Raw genomic sequence first — 18032 nt, forward strand, 5'->3', positions numbered from 1 at the left:
TATTATATATTAACCTCCCGTGCTTACTTCTCATATTATTAATAAAAAGTTCAAAATTGTAAAGACGGCAAATTCATAGCATATATACAGTAGTGCAAGGGTTAAGAGAAATGTTACTAGTTGCATAATAATGAGTAAACAAAGAGCAATGACTTTTAAGATTGTAGTTATCTCTGATAATCAACAAAATTTTGTAATTTGATACCTTAAAAGAAAACATAAAAATTTGTCAAGTCAAGAGATATCAAACAACAAACAAACCTTTCGATAAGTTTTCATTCACTTACCATACAAAATAATGTTGCATTAAATTGTGTCAATTTGCCAAACCTTTCAAATTGAGATAAGAATATCAATAAATAAATGCGTTAACGCTTGCAACAGTAAATATCTATAAATAAATTGGACTAAATCTGGACAAAATCATTTCTTATATATTTCAAAATATTTACTGACAGAATAGCAAATGTTGTTTTGCACTGGTCTCATGGTTTGATTCAGTCACTTTCTGCAGGCTTAGGGAACAAAATGTCATTTTTAAGTAAACTTTATACCTGGACGAGGAAAATAATAAAGAATAATGACATACACTAATCTGTTTATTCATTTAACAATTGTTATCATGTTAGTTACTAAAGCTTTTTTCTCCAGGATATGACTATCCATTGTACTAATTATTGTCAATTAAATATTTTTAGAATTGTTACTTAAAGAATATTGATTCAGAAAATAATCAAGTTTTTGAGCAACATAAAAAATTATTTAACAATATATCACAATAACAGCTCCAAGGAAGAAATGAGTCATCTCGGTGAGGCAAAAAGAGTTCATTTCATTCTTAATAAATTTACCTACAGTAAAATACACAGTGTAATTAGAAAATGTTTCTCTATTTAACAAAATGGTTTTATAAAGATAGAAGTTTTATTTGTAGACATATAACCTAAACATTAAATAATGACTGTTGGCTGCTGAAATTCTAAATTCCCTGGACTACCCTAATTCTATAATGGTGAGTTCCAAATTCAAATGTGGGCAAGTCAACGAGAGCAAAAAATAACATTATTATTGATCAGATCTCATATCTTTTAAAATATTTTACTTTTAGCTTTTACCTTCATCATGAGACAGTCTATGGGAATTACATGAGGTCAGCAAACTTTACTTAGTAACAAGAAATGCATGTACAGAGTTCATAATAATTTGCTTCAACCTTGGAATGAGTATTTAATACGGTATCTATTTCATTGCATAACACATGTAACTTTCCCTGCTATTTACCCAGTAGGTCTTCATTCAGTTTAAGTTCATTATACATATACACTATCCAGGGAAACCTGAAAATGTTGCAGCATTAAAATAGATCTTGTTTAATAATGTAAACAATATTTCAAAGACTAAGTGTAACTGTTTTATCTCAAAGCCAATTATCACATGTGCAATATGCATGTTGCTCTCAGCAAGTATTTATAACTTCACTTGCTTAGAAAACTTTTCATAAAGTATATTAAAATCATATGTGAGAAATTAATTATTCAAGCTTTCCCAAGAGAAGAAGCAAAATGCTTTTATTATTCCTTTTATTATTCAAATAATTTCAACTGTTCTCACAACAGTACATAGCACTTCAATCTCATACCACAGAATTTGTGTAATAAATTTATTAATTTGATAAATTTCAGGGTTCCCAAAATTAAAATACCACACTAGAACAGTATGGTCAAACTACAAGGACTTGTGGCATAGCAAGTCTGTATTTCATGGCACTATCTTAAATACGAGTAAATAAACTTGTTTATTACCCCTCACTTTTTTCGTAATGTTAATTTCCCATAGGCCTCTGGGAGTTATTCTTACTGTTAATGCAAGTGTACCACGTGACTAAGAATTTTGTACTGTTACATAGGTAACAGTATTTTTTAACAGTATTAAATCTGGTCACGTGGTCTATTTTCTAAATATATGAAATAAAATGGCCGCCATTTTTGTCTCGATTCATTCTTATTTTCGACGATAGGGCATCGCCGAAGTAACTATTACTCTCATAAAATTTAGTTCTTTGCACCCTAGAGTTCCTTTCGAGTATAAAATATCTTTTTGTTGAATAGTCAAAAGGAAACATCCGTTTTCAACAGAAGTAATTGTAATTTGTATAATTTTGTGTCAAACTGGAACATGCGGACGATTAAAGCATGCAACAAAGGATTATTTAACAATTTTAACCAGTGAAACGTTACAGACAGAGTTGATGGACAGACATCTGTAGGATATCATTGTTATTTTCTAAATGCACTTTGTCAAAAACCATGTGAAGAATATTCTGGATGCAGAAGGATCAGATTTCACAGATCATAACCTTATAAATGGGTTAGTGTTTTGTTTTCTAAATAAAACACAGCTTATTTTATGTTTATGACTGGTAGATATCACTTGCCTAAAGAATAAAAGAAAAACAGCTTCTCAAGTAGGCCTATTGCAAGGTAAGGACAGTTTAGTTATTGCTTCTCTTGGTTTACTTTTGTTACAGTTAGATTAAGTTGACAAATTCAGCCTCGGGTAACAGTATTTTCCTTGGGATGATATTTTTACTGTTACCCACAAACCCATATGTTATTTATATACTTCAGATGTGATAATATCCATCAAACATTAAATTTTAGTTTTTTCCTAATTAAAACAAGCATTTGATAGTATTGCGGGCAATACAGTAGTCCCCTACCGGTCCCTCAAAAAGTTCTTTAATTGTCATACACTCCTGTGTATTGCCATTTATAATGAATTTGAGGATGAAGTCTGTATTTGAAAATATCAACCACAAAACATAATAAAAAAAATTTGTCTATATCACAGTAATGTGTTAAGTTTCCATGCTTAGTAAGGAAATTATGTTTATACAACCTTGTCATATTATTACGATGTGGGATTTTAAAGTAAATCCTATAAGGAATGAAGAAGTTGGAGTGAAAATACCAGTTTCTCGAAAAAAATCTAAGTTCAAGGGGGACATAATTCTGGAAATAGTCTTGCTAGAGTATTTAACCTTCTCAAAAATGTCGAGTGATAATAAGAAACATATATATGAAGTTTGAAGTAGATACATTAGGAAATAAAGAAGTTATTTAAAAAAGACAACATTTTTTCCCCTAAAAAATCTAAGTTCAAGGGAGGTAATACTGATATTTTTTGTGCTAGAGTTATAAACCTTGTCACATATGATGTGGTTGATGACCAGAAACTTATATTTAAAGTTTGAAGTAAACACCTTAAGAAATAAAGAACATATAGTGAAAAAGCTGAAAAATTTAAATCAGAAATCTTGAAATTCAGGCTATTTGTTGCCATAGCAACCAGAATTTTCAACATAGGAAGAAAAGAAAAAGATGTGCATAATCTCCAGACTGCCATCTACCCATATTTCAAGTTTCATAAAAATATTTTCAGTACTTTTTGAGTTATCACTGGATCCAGTTTATGTGTTAAATTTGCCATATTTTCAGACTATTTGTTGCCATAGCAACCAGAATTTTCAACATAGGAAGAAAAAAAAAAGACGTGCATAATCTCCATACTGCCATCTATCCATATATCAAGTTTTTCATAAAAATATTTTCAGTACTTTTTGCGTTATCGCGGGATCCAGTTTTGTGGACGGACGGACTGACGGACTGACAGACTGACAGACAGACAGACAGACGGACAGACAGACGGACAGACAGACAGACGGACAGACGGACGGAGGGTAAACCTAAAGTCCCCTCCGGTTAAACCGGTAGGGGACTAAAAATCAAACATTGTTGCATGGCCCTCCAGCCCCGGGGATAAGCAGGGACTTTGATTTTACAATTTATCACCCTCCTTAGAACCCAACCTGTAGAGAAAATCAGAAAGTCAAAATTTAAAGGTATAATAACAATCTACACTAGAATTGAAACACATGTCTTCCTGGAAATAAAATAGAAGCACAAATTATATATAGATAATTTTATAGAAAGTTTTCCCCAAGGATGAGGTAGAAGTGATTTTGATTTATAACTTTGACTGGTTCATAACTCTTACCCATTGGCCAAAATGTTATTTTTTTTTTTGTAAAAAAATTAAGCAGTCAAGAGTTTAGTGAGGTGTCCAAGCTGGCCAGGCTTCAAACAAGTTACCTAGGCTAGTCATCCCACTTGTGTGCAGCACTCAATTAAAGTACATGTACTTAAAAACAAGATTATATATGATATATATACATACGTGTTCTTTGAGGAGATGGTAACTCCCTCTTTCTGATTGACAGAAGAATCACAAACAGCACCAGTGGTATGAACAGCTCAAACAGTAACACAAACTGCAAAAATGTACATTATTACATATAAATGATAGTATAGTTGAAACATTTTTTTTCAATATATATACAGAATATTCATGTTTATAAGTTGCAGATGTATTTCGATTTTGAAAAATATAACATCTGTATTTATCTCAGTTTCTCACCTAAAACAAAGTGACTGTGTTGAAATAATACATTTATCTCAGTTTCTCACCTAAAACAAAGTGACTGTGTTGAAATAATACATTTATCTCAGTTTCTCACCTAAAACTAAGTGACTGTGTTGAAATAATACATTTATCTCAGTTTCTCACCTAAAACAAAGTGACTGTGTTGAAATAATACATTTATCTCAGTTTCTCACCTAAAACTAAGTGACTGTGTTGAGATAATATATTTATCTCAGTTTCTCACCTAAAACAAAGTGACTGTGTTGAAATAATACATTTATCTCAGTTTCTCACCTAAAACAAAGTGACTGTGTTGAAATAATACATTTATCTCAGTTTCTCACCTAAAACAAAGTGACTGTGTTGAGATAATATATTTATCTCAGTTTCTCACCTAAAACAAAGTGACTGTGTTGAAATAATACATTTATCTCAGTTTCTCACCTAAAACTAAGTGACTGTGTTGAGATAATATATTTATCTCAGTTTCTCACCTAAAACAAAGTGACTGTGTTGAAATAATACATTTATCTCAGTTTCTCACCTAAAACAAAGTGACTGTGTTGAAATAATACATTTATCTCAGTTTCTCACCTAAAACTAAGTGACTGTGTTGAGATAATATATTTATCTCAGTTTCTCACCTAAAACAAAGTGAATGTTGAAATAATACATTTATCTCAGTTTCTCACCTAAAACTAAGGGACTGTGTTGAAATAATACATTTATCTCAATTTCTCACCTAAAACTAAGGGACTGTGTTGAGATAATACATTTATCTCAGTTTCTCACCTAAAACAAAGTGACTGTGTTGAAATAATACATTTATCTCAGTTTCTCACCTAAAACAAAGTGACTGTTGAAATAATACATTTATCTCAGTTTCTCACCTAAAACTAAAGGACTGTGTTGAGATAATACATTTATTTCAATTTCGGGACTGTGTTTAGATAATATATTTATCTCAGTTTCCACCTAAAATAAAGTGACAATTATCATATAATAGTAGCACAAGGTAACACTATGTTAACTGTCACTCTCTTACTTTATCTCAGAATAGAAATGCCCTTTTGACTCATGCTCAGACACGCCACAGATATTCACACCCTATAAATTCCCATCTTTGTCATTTTCAAAGTTGCACCAAATTCAACAATATCAGACAACATTATTTGGTAAATGGTTGATGTTATTGACAAAGATAATTAAAATACCCCCATCAGCCATTCAGAGTAAACATATTATTACCTAGTAAGTGTTTGATGTTTGTGACCCCTAATCTTTCTTTATCCCTTTGTCTGGCCTTAAAGTACCCATTAAGACTGGCTTTTGCGTTTCCATTTGAATATTTAGATACTTTAAATAAATAATTTTTGTAAAGAAAAATATAAATGTTTTTAAAATATTCTTTTGTTTAAAATCCGGTGACACAGATTTATCTTGATAAAAAAAACTGATGCATGGCTATTACACCAAAAAGTATGATGGGTACAATGTAGATTAGCTAGGTTGATATAAATATTGTTTTTCGTTTACACAATGTATATAGTAAAGCAGATATTTGTATTTCTTTTGCAAAGACAAAAAACATAACAAAATGGGGGATTTTTTTTGTCAAAAGTCTCAGAATATCTTTTTGCCTTAAATTAATATTTTAATGTATTAATGCATCCTTGTAAAGTACAGGGATATTTATATTGTTATATCTGAAATAAGCTTTTTATAAGATGTGTTTCTTTGGCCATCTTTGAAAAAATGTTGGTAAAAATGGCCATACAAAGAACTTTTACACATGGTCAATTCCCATTTCCAATAAGGCAATACATCAACACCATTTTGTGTACAAAGTAAATTCAATGAGAATTTAAAATTACTAAACTGACTAACTTTAATGTATCAGGATATACAACAAAGGCTGCTTTATAGTTAACATTAACATTTTAAAATAGCATGATATAATATTTCATTACATATATAATTAAGATTAATTCTAAATAAAAGCGAACATTGCCTGCGGGCATTTTAGTGAATTGACTTTGTACATAGTAAAAGCTAGTACACTGATCAATATTTATATATCAATACTAACTTTAAATCAATGTCTCAAAACGCCACAATGTTTACAATACTTGGATTTACCCTTTATATGAAGAAATTATCTACAAATTTTATGTTATCAACATCAATGATTTTCATTAGTTTCAGCATCATATGGAGGCCAGAATGTTGGAGGGCTAAAGTATATGTATGAGGATGTCTTATCACTCTTGTTAAAGACAGTATAGCATCATTTGACTTCAATATTTTTTTAAGTCACATCAACACTTTGGAGGTCATATGGTGACTTTCCATCTTTACTGGAGGAGGAAGATCTCAGGTGTCCCTCTGTCCATTGTTTCTGGCATAAACAGGAACCTGTGTAAAACCAACTGTGTTCTTAGCTGGACAGATTCTTCGCATTAAAGAATCCATAAGTCCGTGCCAGGATTAGAACTTACAGCAATGAGGAGCATGTGGTTTAGAAATAAAACTATCTTATTTTTTATTCTATTTACTTGGAATCATTTTAATGCATGAATTAAGTCTACTGTCATTCTTTGATATATTATCAGTCTTATACTAATCTAATCCCTTGTATATCTGCCATTATTGCAAATTTATTTAATATTTACACAGATTTCCCAGAGGTCCTACCATGAGAAGAGCTTTTGAAAGTGGCTGTGTTTAAAACGCTATATTCAAATAAATTACCAAAGTTGACAAAACTTCATTTGCATACTTCCCAGTGACATGGGTTATATTTTTCGCAAGTTTAACTTTTGTTTTATTGAAACATTATATACATTATCATCGCTGTTTGGGTTATTGTTGTTGGGGATACTACTTGTAGGCCCCCATGTGTATTTTTTAGTACACTAAGTCAGTACGTACTCATGCAAAAAGTATTCATTGCTACCAGAAAATATTGAATGGCTCCTGAGAATCAAAATTTAAATTTACCATAAAGTCGTTTGGAGTATATCTAGTATACTTAAAGGAACACTGGGGACATACAAGTAGTACCCGTGCAGACAATAACCCCAACAGCCTTTACATGAGTTGCAAAAATCATGCGCATGGCGCATGCTTCATTATGGTCAGAAAACCACCTGGCATTCTTGCAACAGTTTCTTTACATTTTCAATTTATTAAAGTATATGAATGACTAATGTTTAAGCAACAGCAATGTCTACATAGATTTGGATCATCCCTCATATAACAAACAGGTTCTTGAGTCGTCAATTATCAACAGAGTAGAGAATCAATAGTAATGTTGAACAGTGCTGAAAAACAACATATTTCCAAGCTGTCGTTTCTAACTGATTGCCTTCATGATTATAGAAAATGTTACCGGCTGATTGTGCCTCGTTCAATATAGATACATAAAATTTCATATCCAGTAGGTCCATGTATTATGTAATGATATTTTGTACAGGAATTAATATGTAGGTGGTTTTATTGAGTAATTTGTTTTGATTATTTATCATTCTATTTCAAATACTTTCCGTAAACATAAAATATTCCAAGTTAAATCGATCGGTCATTATTTAATTTTCAATACATCTTGTATTGTGTTATTGTTGAGTCTGCATATTTGAGTTAATTCATCACTCCATCTGTCTGTGATAAATAAAACAAGAGCAGTCAGTAGGACATCCCACTGGACTATTTTCAGTGCTTGATAGTAAAACAAGAGCCTGGACAATGAAAGAATTAACAAAGAAAGAGATTTCATTAGCAAAAATATAAATAATGTATATGACATGGTTAAGAGTCTTGGATACTGACCAAAGAATGGAAGTTTGGGAGTCCTTACTCCTAAATTTGGCTTGTGACTTCCAAAATATAATGTTTTCCCCTGGGGGCTTCTTTACAAAGACTTCCAAATTTTGGAACTTAATGTCCTGGATGTAAATGTTGCAAATAACACTTAAAACAAAAATTTCCTTAATTCACAAAGGGCAATAATTAAGTCAAAATCCATGCAAGAGTAAATGGGTCTAGGAAAGTGACCCAAAAGAAATATTAAGTTTCATGTGACTCAAAAGTTATGAAAATTGAATGGTCAATAAGTATTACCCAAAGAAACAAGAATTTTCTAAGTTTAAAAAGGGCCAAAATCCAGTCAAAATCCAAGCTAGAGTTATGGGCCTTAAACATAGTGCAGTTAACTTAATATGCTCATGAAAATATAACAAAATATCATTAGTGGTTGATGAGATATGATGTTGTACGTAAATTTTTAACCAAAGTGTTATGCCAATGCCTGGGTGAGTAGGATAATAGTCAAATACCTGATATAATAAAGAGTTAATACATTGATGTTAGGAAATCATCTATACATTCAACTGTCCAAATCTATCTATCTGTCAGTAAGAGGTATGTTAATTCATCAGTTAGAGGTCTGCTAATACATCTGACAGTGAGAGGTCTGCTAATACATCTGACAGTGAGAGGTCTGCTAATTCATCTGTCAGTTAGAGGTCTGTTAATTCATCTGTCAGTTAGAGGTCTGTTAATTCGACTGTCAGTTAGAGGTCTGCTAATTCATCTGTCAGTTAGAGGTCTGTTAATTCATCTGTCAGTTAGAGGTCTGTTAATTCGACTGTCAGTTAGAGGTCTGTTAATTCATCTGTCAGTTAGAGGTCTGTTAATTCGACTGTCAGTTAGAGGTCTGTTAATTCGACTGTCAGTTAGAGGTCTGTTAATTCATCTGTCAGTGAGAGGTCTGTTAATTCATCTGTCAGTGAGAGGTCTGTTAATTCGACTGTCAGTGAGAGGTCTCTTAATTTGTCTGTCAGTTAGAGGTCTGTTAATTCATCTGTTGGTAAGAGTTATTATTAAAATATGACCTAACTTAAGTTAGGCAATTTTCAAAGAGAGTAAAATATTCACAGGTAAAGGGGTCATAAAACAATGGGCATTTAGTCTTTAATATTGAAAATTGCTCATTCATTCATTGAAAAATAACCCATGGTCCCATGACATCATTTTACAACATGGTCAAAATTTGATGTAACATCTATATATCAGCATGGCAGATCATTTCAGGGGGCTGAAGCAGTGACATCACAGAATTGTATTCACAATAGCATTTGTATACATTGTATTACATTGTATTTTACTACTTCTTGTTCATTACCAACATTTTAAATTTGCAACAATTTTCTTTCTTTTCATTATTTACATTTATTTTTAATACTTAGTATGTTAATCAGTAAAAGGGGACATATATCTTAACTCTTTCCATAGAGATAATCTCAAATAACTTTGCCATATTAAAATAAGATTGCAGAAATCGAAAATTGAACTCCTAGTGCCAAGGAATCATTATTATCAAAATTTTCAGGTTTTCCCTCAGTTAAAAATAAAAATATCTGACATTGGTCGGAATTGTAGATTTTACTAAGCTCTTGAAACAAACAATAAATTGTTTACTTAACACGGCATGCACTTCACTTGTCAAATTATCTGGTCTTTTGTCATCAGATATCTATCCTCAAATTAAGATGCACATTCTTCAATGATCAATCTTGATAATATATACTTTTAAGGCCTTTCTGGAGAAGGCCTCAAATGGAACATATTAAACTAAGCATTTCCCATGATAAACGTTAATTTAACCAAATGTTAAGTCTATCTGGTTAAAGACTATGTGCACCTTAAAAAAACAGGTCTACAATTAAGTTAGACATGTGCTAATAAAAAAATAAAAAATTCTCCTGTACAGTCTGTGACATACATTCCTTTTGATATTTATGTTGTTTAATTTTTAAGTCCCAGATTTTGTCAATATGGTCTTAAATTTAAATGAATCTTAACCAACAGAGGTTAATTTTAATTTATTGTTCCCCCATTACAAACCTTTAAATTTATAGTATATTATATTGGCTTTTCTATTTCTTATCCCCAATAAACCTTGATATCACATACATACACAGATAAGTAAATATATATAATACATACTGGGTTTCTTTTCTTCAGGGTAAAGTTCTTCCACAGTAGCAAGCCCAGCTGATGTAGGAACCCCATGTCGTCACGTCGATAATTACTTAATACACGCTGTAATATAAAAAAAGCTCAAGTCACTGTCATCAAATAATCTCGTTATCAGACATACTTAACGTGATACATATGCACTTTAATCAGTTATAAATGTTTATATTTTCTATGTCACACGTGTATGTAAACTTGTTCCCAGACAGTGATCCAGATATCTCCTGTTAAACAATGTATTAATAAGCGCGTTTAACGCTGATTTACTCCGTTTGCATACATTCAGAAACACTAGTAGCTTATTTCTTAAATATGTCAATATTTCGTTCACCTTTCTTTGTTTATTTTACGTATAATTATCAGCAACATTCGCCATCTTCGACATCACTGTAAAAGTCACGTGATTACCCTTTTAGCTTATTGATTGGATGACGTCAAATTTTCTCGCGCTATTTATAGCATTCCACGTGTTTTTGTTTACCTCTAATCAGCTGATTTATGTCAAAAAAAGAAAACCAAAGAGTTACGTTTTCTTGGATTAACAAAGAAAATTTTTTATGGTCAATAAGTATAACGATTTACTTGGCATACAATATGACATAACGTATACACACTATAAAAGAAAGTTAAGTCGAGAAGAGGGAAATTTCTTTTATCATTGACTCGCATTTTAACTAAATGAAAATCTCACTACTGCGCAATTACAGTGAGATAGTCTCTTTATTAAATTGTATCTATTTTGTCATAATTTGCACAACTTAAGTAAAATAAATAAAATCAAACAGTCTGAGTAACTTTAAATAGCTGTGAATAGAAAATACGTATATATAATAAAAACGCCTACATGAATCTCCTCAATGATTTCATTTGTTGAAACCTTTCATTATCAATTTTAGAAATATCAAGACGAACATTTTAGTTAGTTAGCAAACTGTATAGAGCCTGGTCAGACCGCAAGGATATGCAGACCGGCTTGATTCTATAATAGTAGCAAAGCCATTCTCGGCTAAAGCAGGTTAACGTTTAACTTTTAGTACGAAAACTTTAATGATATATTAATTCAGCAGTAACACACGTATACAGACACTCACGAAGATATTAAAACTTACCATTGTTTGATCTCAATTACACCATCCTCCGTAATGTTTCCCTATATAACACCGTTCCACTGCTCTAGATTTTGCAAATGTAAACTTCTCAATTTTACTGCTTTCCTGCAAGGTACACACACACACACACACACAAAAGTCTGGCATTACTCCATAAATAAATTTTGAAAAATCTTGCTTCCCAGCAGTTGCGTAATTGCACTCTAGTTGACTTAGCAATTATAAAAGAAAACTAGACTATGCTACACAAGTAGTAAAATTATGTGTTTAGTTGGCTAAATGTCATAAACAGTCGACTTTTAAAATTATTCGAATGTATTAAGTATGATTAAACCAAACATATATTCTTGTATTATTTATCCTCAAAATTTGGTACTCCAAGCGTTTTCATTGAGCACATAATAATCATATGCTACAAATACGCAAAAGTCAAACATAATGTACTTCAATTTTCTACAAAGTTTCCAACCATTGACTTTTACTCTTTCATAAGTGAATCATTAGTATGAATTTATAACAACTTATATCACAGTATATTGTAAATTATATATAAATGACAGTCATTTGTGATCTGGATAAAATAACAGAAAAAAAAATCCCATGAAAAAACCAACAGCTATGATGTTCAATTGATTCATTTACGAAAATAAAATAGTTTCTGTAGTGGCTCTTTCCGATTAAGTTTTGAGCGACAAGTGATCAAATCCTTTGTGTGTATTATCTAAACAACGTTACCATAGTTACATCAAAATAAATTTAAACGAATAAATAAATATTTGCCTCAAATAGATTTGGATCGCGAACTAGCCAGCCATAAGACAAATAGTGATGTTGTAACACTAAGTCATAGAGGTTCTATAAGCGAACAATAACTATCAGCAAGTATCAGCAAGAAAATATTGATAGGAATTTGAAGAAAAAAAAACGTTATTCATTAACATATATATAGGAACCTTTGCATTTTTCACGCGACTGAATAGTAACTACGGATTCCCGATTATCTCACAGAAAACTGAACCCTTTTTTTACAGAAAAAAAAAACTTAATGAACTTACCTGAGAAAAGCGTACGTACCATTTACATTCATTCCCTGATTTTTTAAACGCCTATAGCAAACGTGAAGTTTTGGTTTTCCTTCCCACTAGCGTTCTCATTTTTTCGCGATCCTCTTAAGACCATGAAGATTTAGAATATTCTGTTGAAAACATGCGCGATGAAAGTTTCTATATTTCAGATTGCATGAACTTCCATTAAGAATATTGCCAATGATCGAAGTAGCACGGTGTAGTGTGTAAGATGTGATGTTATCAACAGCTTCTTCGACATCTCTCTCATATAAGATATTTTTAATTGAGGCCCTACTTAGGATTAGTATTTGTAATTGTGCGTGGTATACGGAATTCTAAACATATTTTTTGTTCTTTTTATCTTTTTGACTCGTATTAAAAACTACTTCAGTTTTTTTTTTCTGTTAAGATTTTTTTAATCTGAGACATTATTCAATCATATAGGTTACCAAAGATGTGATTTTGATTATCAACCTAAATGAATCATGCCTAAGACATTAACATTATTTTGCAGAAAACGCAAAAAAAATGTTTTAAATATATATTATACATGACTGCAGATGGTGAATGGTTGTTATAAAATATATGTAAATATCGATTATTAACCTTTTATTGTTAATTATAAGAACATATTCATCAAACACTAAATGAATTATAAGATGAACTTTACCAGTTTCTAAATTGAAAATTTAGCGTAAACAGCGTAAATTGCTATATAATTACTTGTGCACATGTTTAATGTAACGATTACAGGAAAACGAAAACTAAAGCGCGAAAGTACATTTTAGGACTTTGTCATGTACAAAAAGATAATTGTACTTTTTCACTTATAAATGTTTCAGAGTAAAAGTTATATTCAATATGTATTGTTAGTATTACAGCTATATATTTGCTAAAGATAAACAGAGTAAATATCGCGAATAATATAGTAAGTGTGATGGTAGGGGCCTCTATCTGTCCTTCTATTAGCAACATTTATTATTCAGGTGTGCGACATTAACAGGAACCTCTAGAAAAGACCTTCCTTCTTTGTCCGTCATTATTTGACTTGTGTCTTATCGGGAAACGACAATAGTTGACTTTATGTAATCAATTTTCAAGGTTAGCAGGTATTGGCATTAAGATAAGAGACAAATAAAAAAAGCAGCAATGTCTTTAACTTAATTATAGAGAAGCAGCTGGAATTTCCAATGATGAAAACACAATAGTAAAAACGAAGCTTTAATCTCTTATATTATATTAATCCAGACTTGATCATCGGCAAACGACGAGAGAGGGGAAGGGTTAGGATCACCACAAACGAACATGGAATATATCTGTTTTAAAACTTGATGTATCGCAATATAATTCTACTAATTACTTTAACAAAGGTGAGGGCGCATTTACGTCGACGACGTGTAACAAATATATAACGTTGTAAACAAGCTGTCGATACCCTTCAGATTAGATTATACGGACACCTGAACGGCAAGTCTCACACGTATCCCCTAAATAACTGAAAACTAAACTGATTCTTTAAAAATGTCTTGATATAACCCGTTCAGGGCTCAAACACGAACGCCGAAAATGAGGTAGATGCTCTAAAACCAGTTCGAAATACAGCAACAACATAAACTACCACAGTCATAATAACATACAACTACAGACACAATAACGGACTTAAAACACCACAAACACAATAACAAACAAACTATTTCAAACCCAATACCAGACATAAACCACTACAGACACAACAACAGACATAAACCACGACAGACACAACAACAGACATAAACCACTAAAGCCACAGAAACGGACATAAACTACATGTACTACAGACACAGCAACGGACAAAAACCACAACAACGGACATGAACAACTACAGCCACAACAATGCGCATAAACAACTAAAGCTACAGCAACGAACATAAACCACTACAGCCACAGCAATGAACATAAACCAGCAACGAACATTAACCACTACAGCCACAGCAATGAACATTAACCACTACAGCCACAGCAACGGACATTAACCACTACAGCCACAGCAAGGAACATAAACCACTACAGCCACAGCAAGGAACATTAACCACTACAGCCACAGCAAGGAACATAAACCACTACAGCCACAGCAATTGACATAAACCACTACAGCCACAGCAAGGAACATAAACCACTAGATGCAGCAGCAGACATAAACAACTAGATACAGCAACAGACATAAACCACCACAGACACAGTAACGGACATAAACCACTACAGCCACAGCAACGACATAACCACTACAGCCACAAACATTAACCACTACAGCCACAGCAACGAACATAAACCACTACAGCCACAGCAACGGACATAAACTACATGTACTAGACACAGCAACGGACAAAAACCACAACGGACATAAACCACTACAGATACAGCAACGAACATAAACCACTACAGACACAGTAATGGACATAAACCACAGCAACGAACATAAACCACTACAGACACAGTAATGGACATAAACCACTACGGCCACAGCAATGAAATAACCATGCCACAGACATAAACCACTACAGCCACAGCTACAGCCACAGCAACGAACATAAACCACTACAGCCACAGCAATGAACATAAACCACTACAGCCACAGCAATGGACATAAACCACTACAGCCACAGCAATGAACATAAACCACTACAGCCACAGCAACGAACATAAATCACTACAGCCACAGCAATGAACATAAACCACTACAGACACAGCAATGGACATAAACCACTACAGCCACAGCAATGAACATAAACCACTACAGCCACAGCAACGAACATAAACCACTACAGCCACAAACATTAACCACTACAGCCACAGCAACGAACATAAACCACTACAGCCACAGCAACGGACATAAACTACATGTACTAGACACAGCAACGGACAAAAACCACAACGGACATAAACCACTACAGCCACAGCAATGAAAATTAACCACTACAGCCACAGCAACGAACATAAACCACTACAGCCACAGCAATGAACATTAACCACTACAGCCACAGCAATGAACATAAACCACTTCAGCCACAGCAAGGAACATTAACCACTTCAGCCACAGCAACGAACATTAACCACTTTAGCCACAGCAACGAACATAAATCACTACAGCCACAGCAATGAACATAAACCACTACAACCACAGCAACGGACATAAACCACTACAGACACAATAAGAACATAAACCACTACAGACACAATAAATGACCATAAACAACTACAGACACAGCTAGAGACATAAACCACTTCAGCCACATCAACAGACATAAACCACTACAGACACAGCAACATACATAAACCACTACAGACACAGCAACAGACATAAACCACTACAGACACAATTCACCTATGCCATTTCAGCAACAAACATAAATTTCTACAGATACAATGACGGACATAAACTATTTCTGACACAACAACGAACATTAACACCAAATTCAAAATGATGGACATAAAACACTACAGACACAAAAACGGACAAAAACAGTTACATACACACCAACAGACATAAACCACTACCGACACAGCAACATACATAAACCATTACAAACCCAATAACAGACATAAACCACTATAGACACAACAGACATAAACCACTGCAAACCCAACAACAGACAAAAACCACTACAGACATAAACCACTACAGCCAGAGCAACATACATAAACCACTTTAGACACAACAATAAACATAAACCACAACAGACACAATAAGGACATAAACCACTACAGACACAACAACATTACAAACCCAATAACAGACATAAACCACTATAGACACAACAGACATAAACCACTGCAAACCCAACAACAGACAAAAACCACTACAGACATAAACCACTACAGACACACCAACAGACATAAACTACTTTAGACACAACAATAAACATAAACCACTACAAACCCAATAACAGACAAAAACCACTACAGCCAGAGCAACAGACATAAACCACTTTAGACACAACAATAAACATAAACTACAACAGACACAATAAGGACATAAACCACAACAGACACAACAACAGACATAAACCATTACAAACCCAATAACAGACATAAACCACTATAGACACAACAGACATAAACCACTGCAAACCCAACAACAGACAAAAACCACTACAGACATAAACCACTAGACACATCAACAGACATAAACCACTACAGACACAGCAACATACATAAACGACTACAGACATAAACCACTTTAGACACAACAATAAACATAAACCACTTACGACACAACAATAAACATAAACCACAACAGACACAACAGACATAAACCACTGCAAACCCAACAACAGACAAAAACCACTACAGACATAAACCACTACAGACACACCAACAGACATAAACCACTTTAGAAACAACAATAAACATAAACCACAACAGACACAACAGACATAAACCACTGCAAACCCAACAACATACAAAAACCAATACAGACATAAACCACTTCAGACACACCAACAGACATAAACCACTTTAGACACAACAATAAACATAAACCACAACAGACACAACAGACATAAACCACTGCAAACCCAACAACCGACAAAAACCATTACAGACATAAACCACTACAGACACACCAACAGACATAAACCACTTTAGACACAACAATAAACATAAACCACAACAGACACAATAAGGACATAAACCACTACAGACATAAACCATTACAAACCCAATAACAGACATAAACCACTATAGACACAACAGACATAAACCACTGCAAACCCAACAACAGACAAAAACCACTACAGACACATCAACAGACATAAACCACTTTAGACACAACAATAAACATAAACCACTACAAACCCAATAACAGACATAAACCACTATAGACATAACAGACATAAACCACTGCAAACCCAACAACAGACAAAAACCACTACAGACATAAACCACTACAGACACACCAACAGACATAAACCACTTTAGACACAACAATAAACATAAACCACAACAGACACAATAAGGTCATAAACCACTACAGACATAAACCACTACAAACCCAATAACAGACATAAACCACTACAGACACAACAAAAGACATAAACCACTAAAGACACATCAACAGACATAAACAACTTCAGCTTCAGCAACGGACATAAACCACTACAGACACAATAAGGACATAAACCACTACAGACACAATAAATGACCATAAACAACTACAGACACAGCAAGAGACATAAACCACTTCAGCCACATCAACAGACATAAACCACTACAGACACAGCAACATACATAAACCACTACAGACACAGCAACAGACATAAACCACTACAGACACAATTCACCTATGCCATTTCAGCACAAA

The 18032-nt window shown here is 33.1% G+C and overlaps 1 protein-coding gene across 1 annotated transcript in view; it reads right to left on the minus strand.

Annotated features, from left to right (window-relative positions):
- LOC132739540 (ATP-binding cassette sub-family A member 2-like) overlaps nucleotides 1–12251 on the minus strand; it is a 74129-nt gene extending 61878 nt beyond the window's left edge. The window contains exons 1-3 of the mRNA XM_060727255.1: nucleotides 11628–12251; nucleotides 10489–10584; nucleotides 4237–4330 (exon numbers count right to left, since the gene is read on the minus strand). Coding sequence (XP_060583238.1) covers nucleotides 4237–4330; nucleotides 10489–10584; nucleotides 11628–11630 — 193 coding nt within the window. The 5' untranslated portion in view covers nucleotides 11631–12251. The remainder of the gene's footprint in view (nucleotides 1–4236; nucleotides 4331–10488; nucleotides 10585–11627) is intronic.
- Nucleotides 12252–18032: the final 5781 nt, after the last annotated feature.

Source organism: Ruditapes philippinarum, unplaced genomic scaffold (genome assembly GCF_026571515.1).
Source record: "Ruditapes philippinarum isolate M1 unplaced genomic scaffold, ASM2657151v2 ctg4270_1_1_1_1, whole genome shotgun sequence".
In the NCBI taxonomy this organism is placed as follows: domain Eukaryota; kingdom Metazoa; phylum Mollusca; class Bivalvia; order Venerida; family Veneridae; genus Ruditapes; species Ruditapes philippinarum.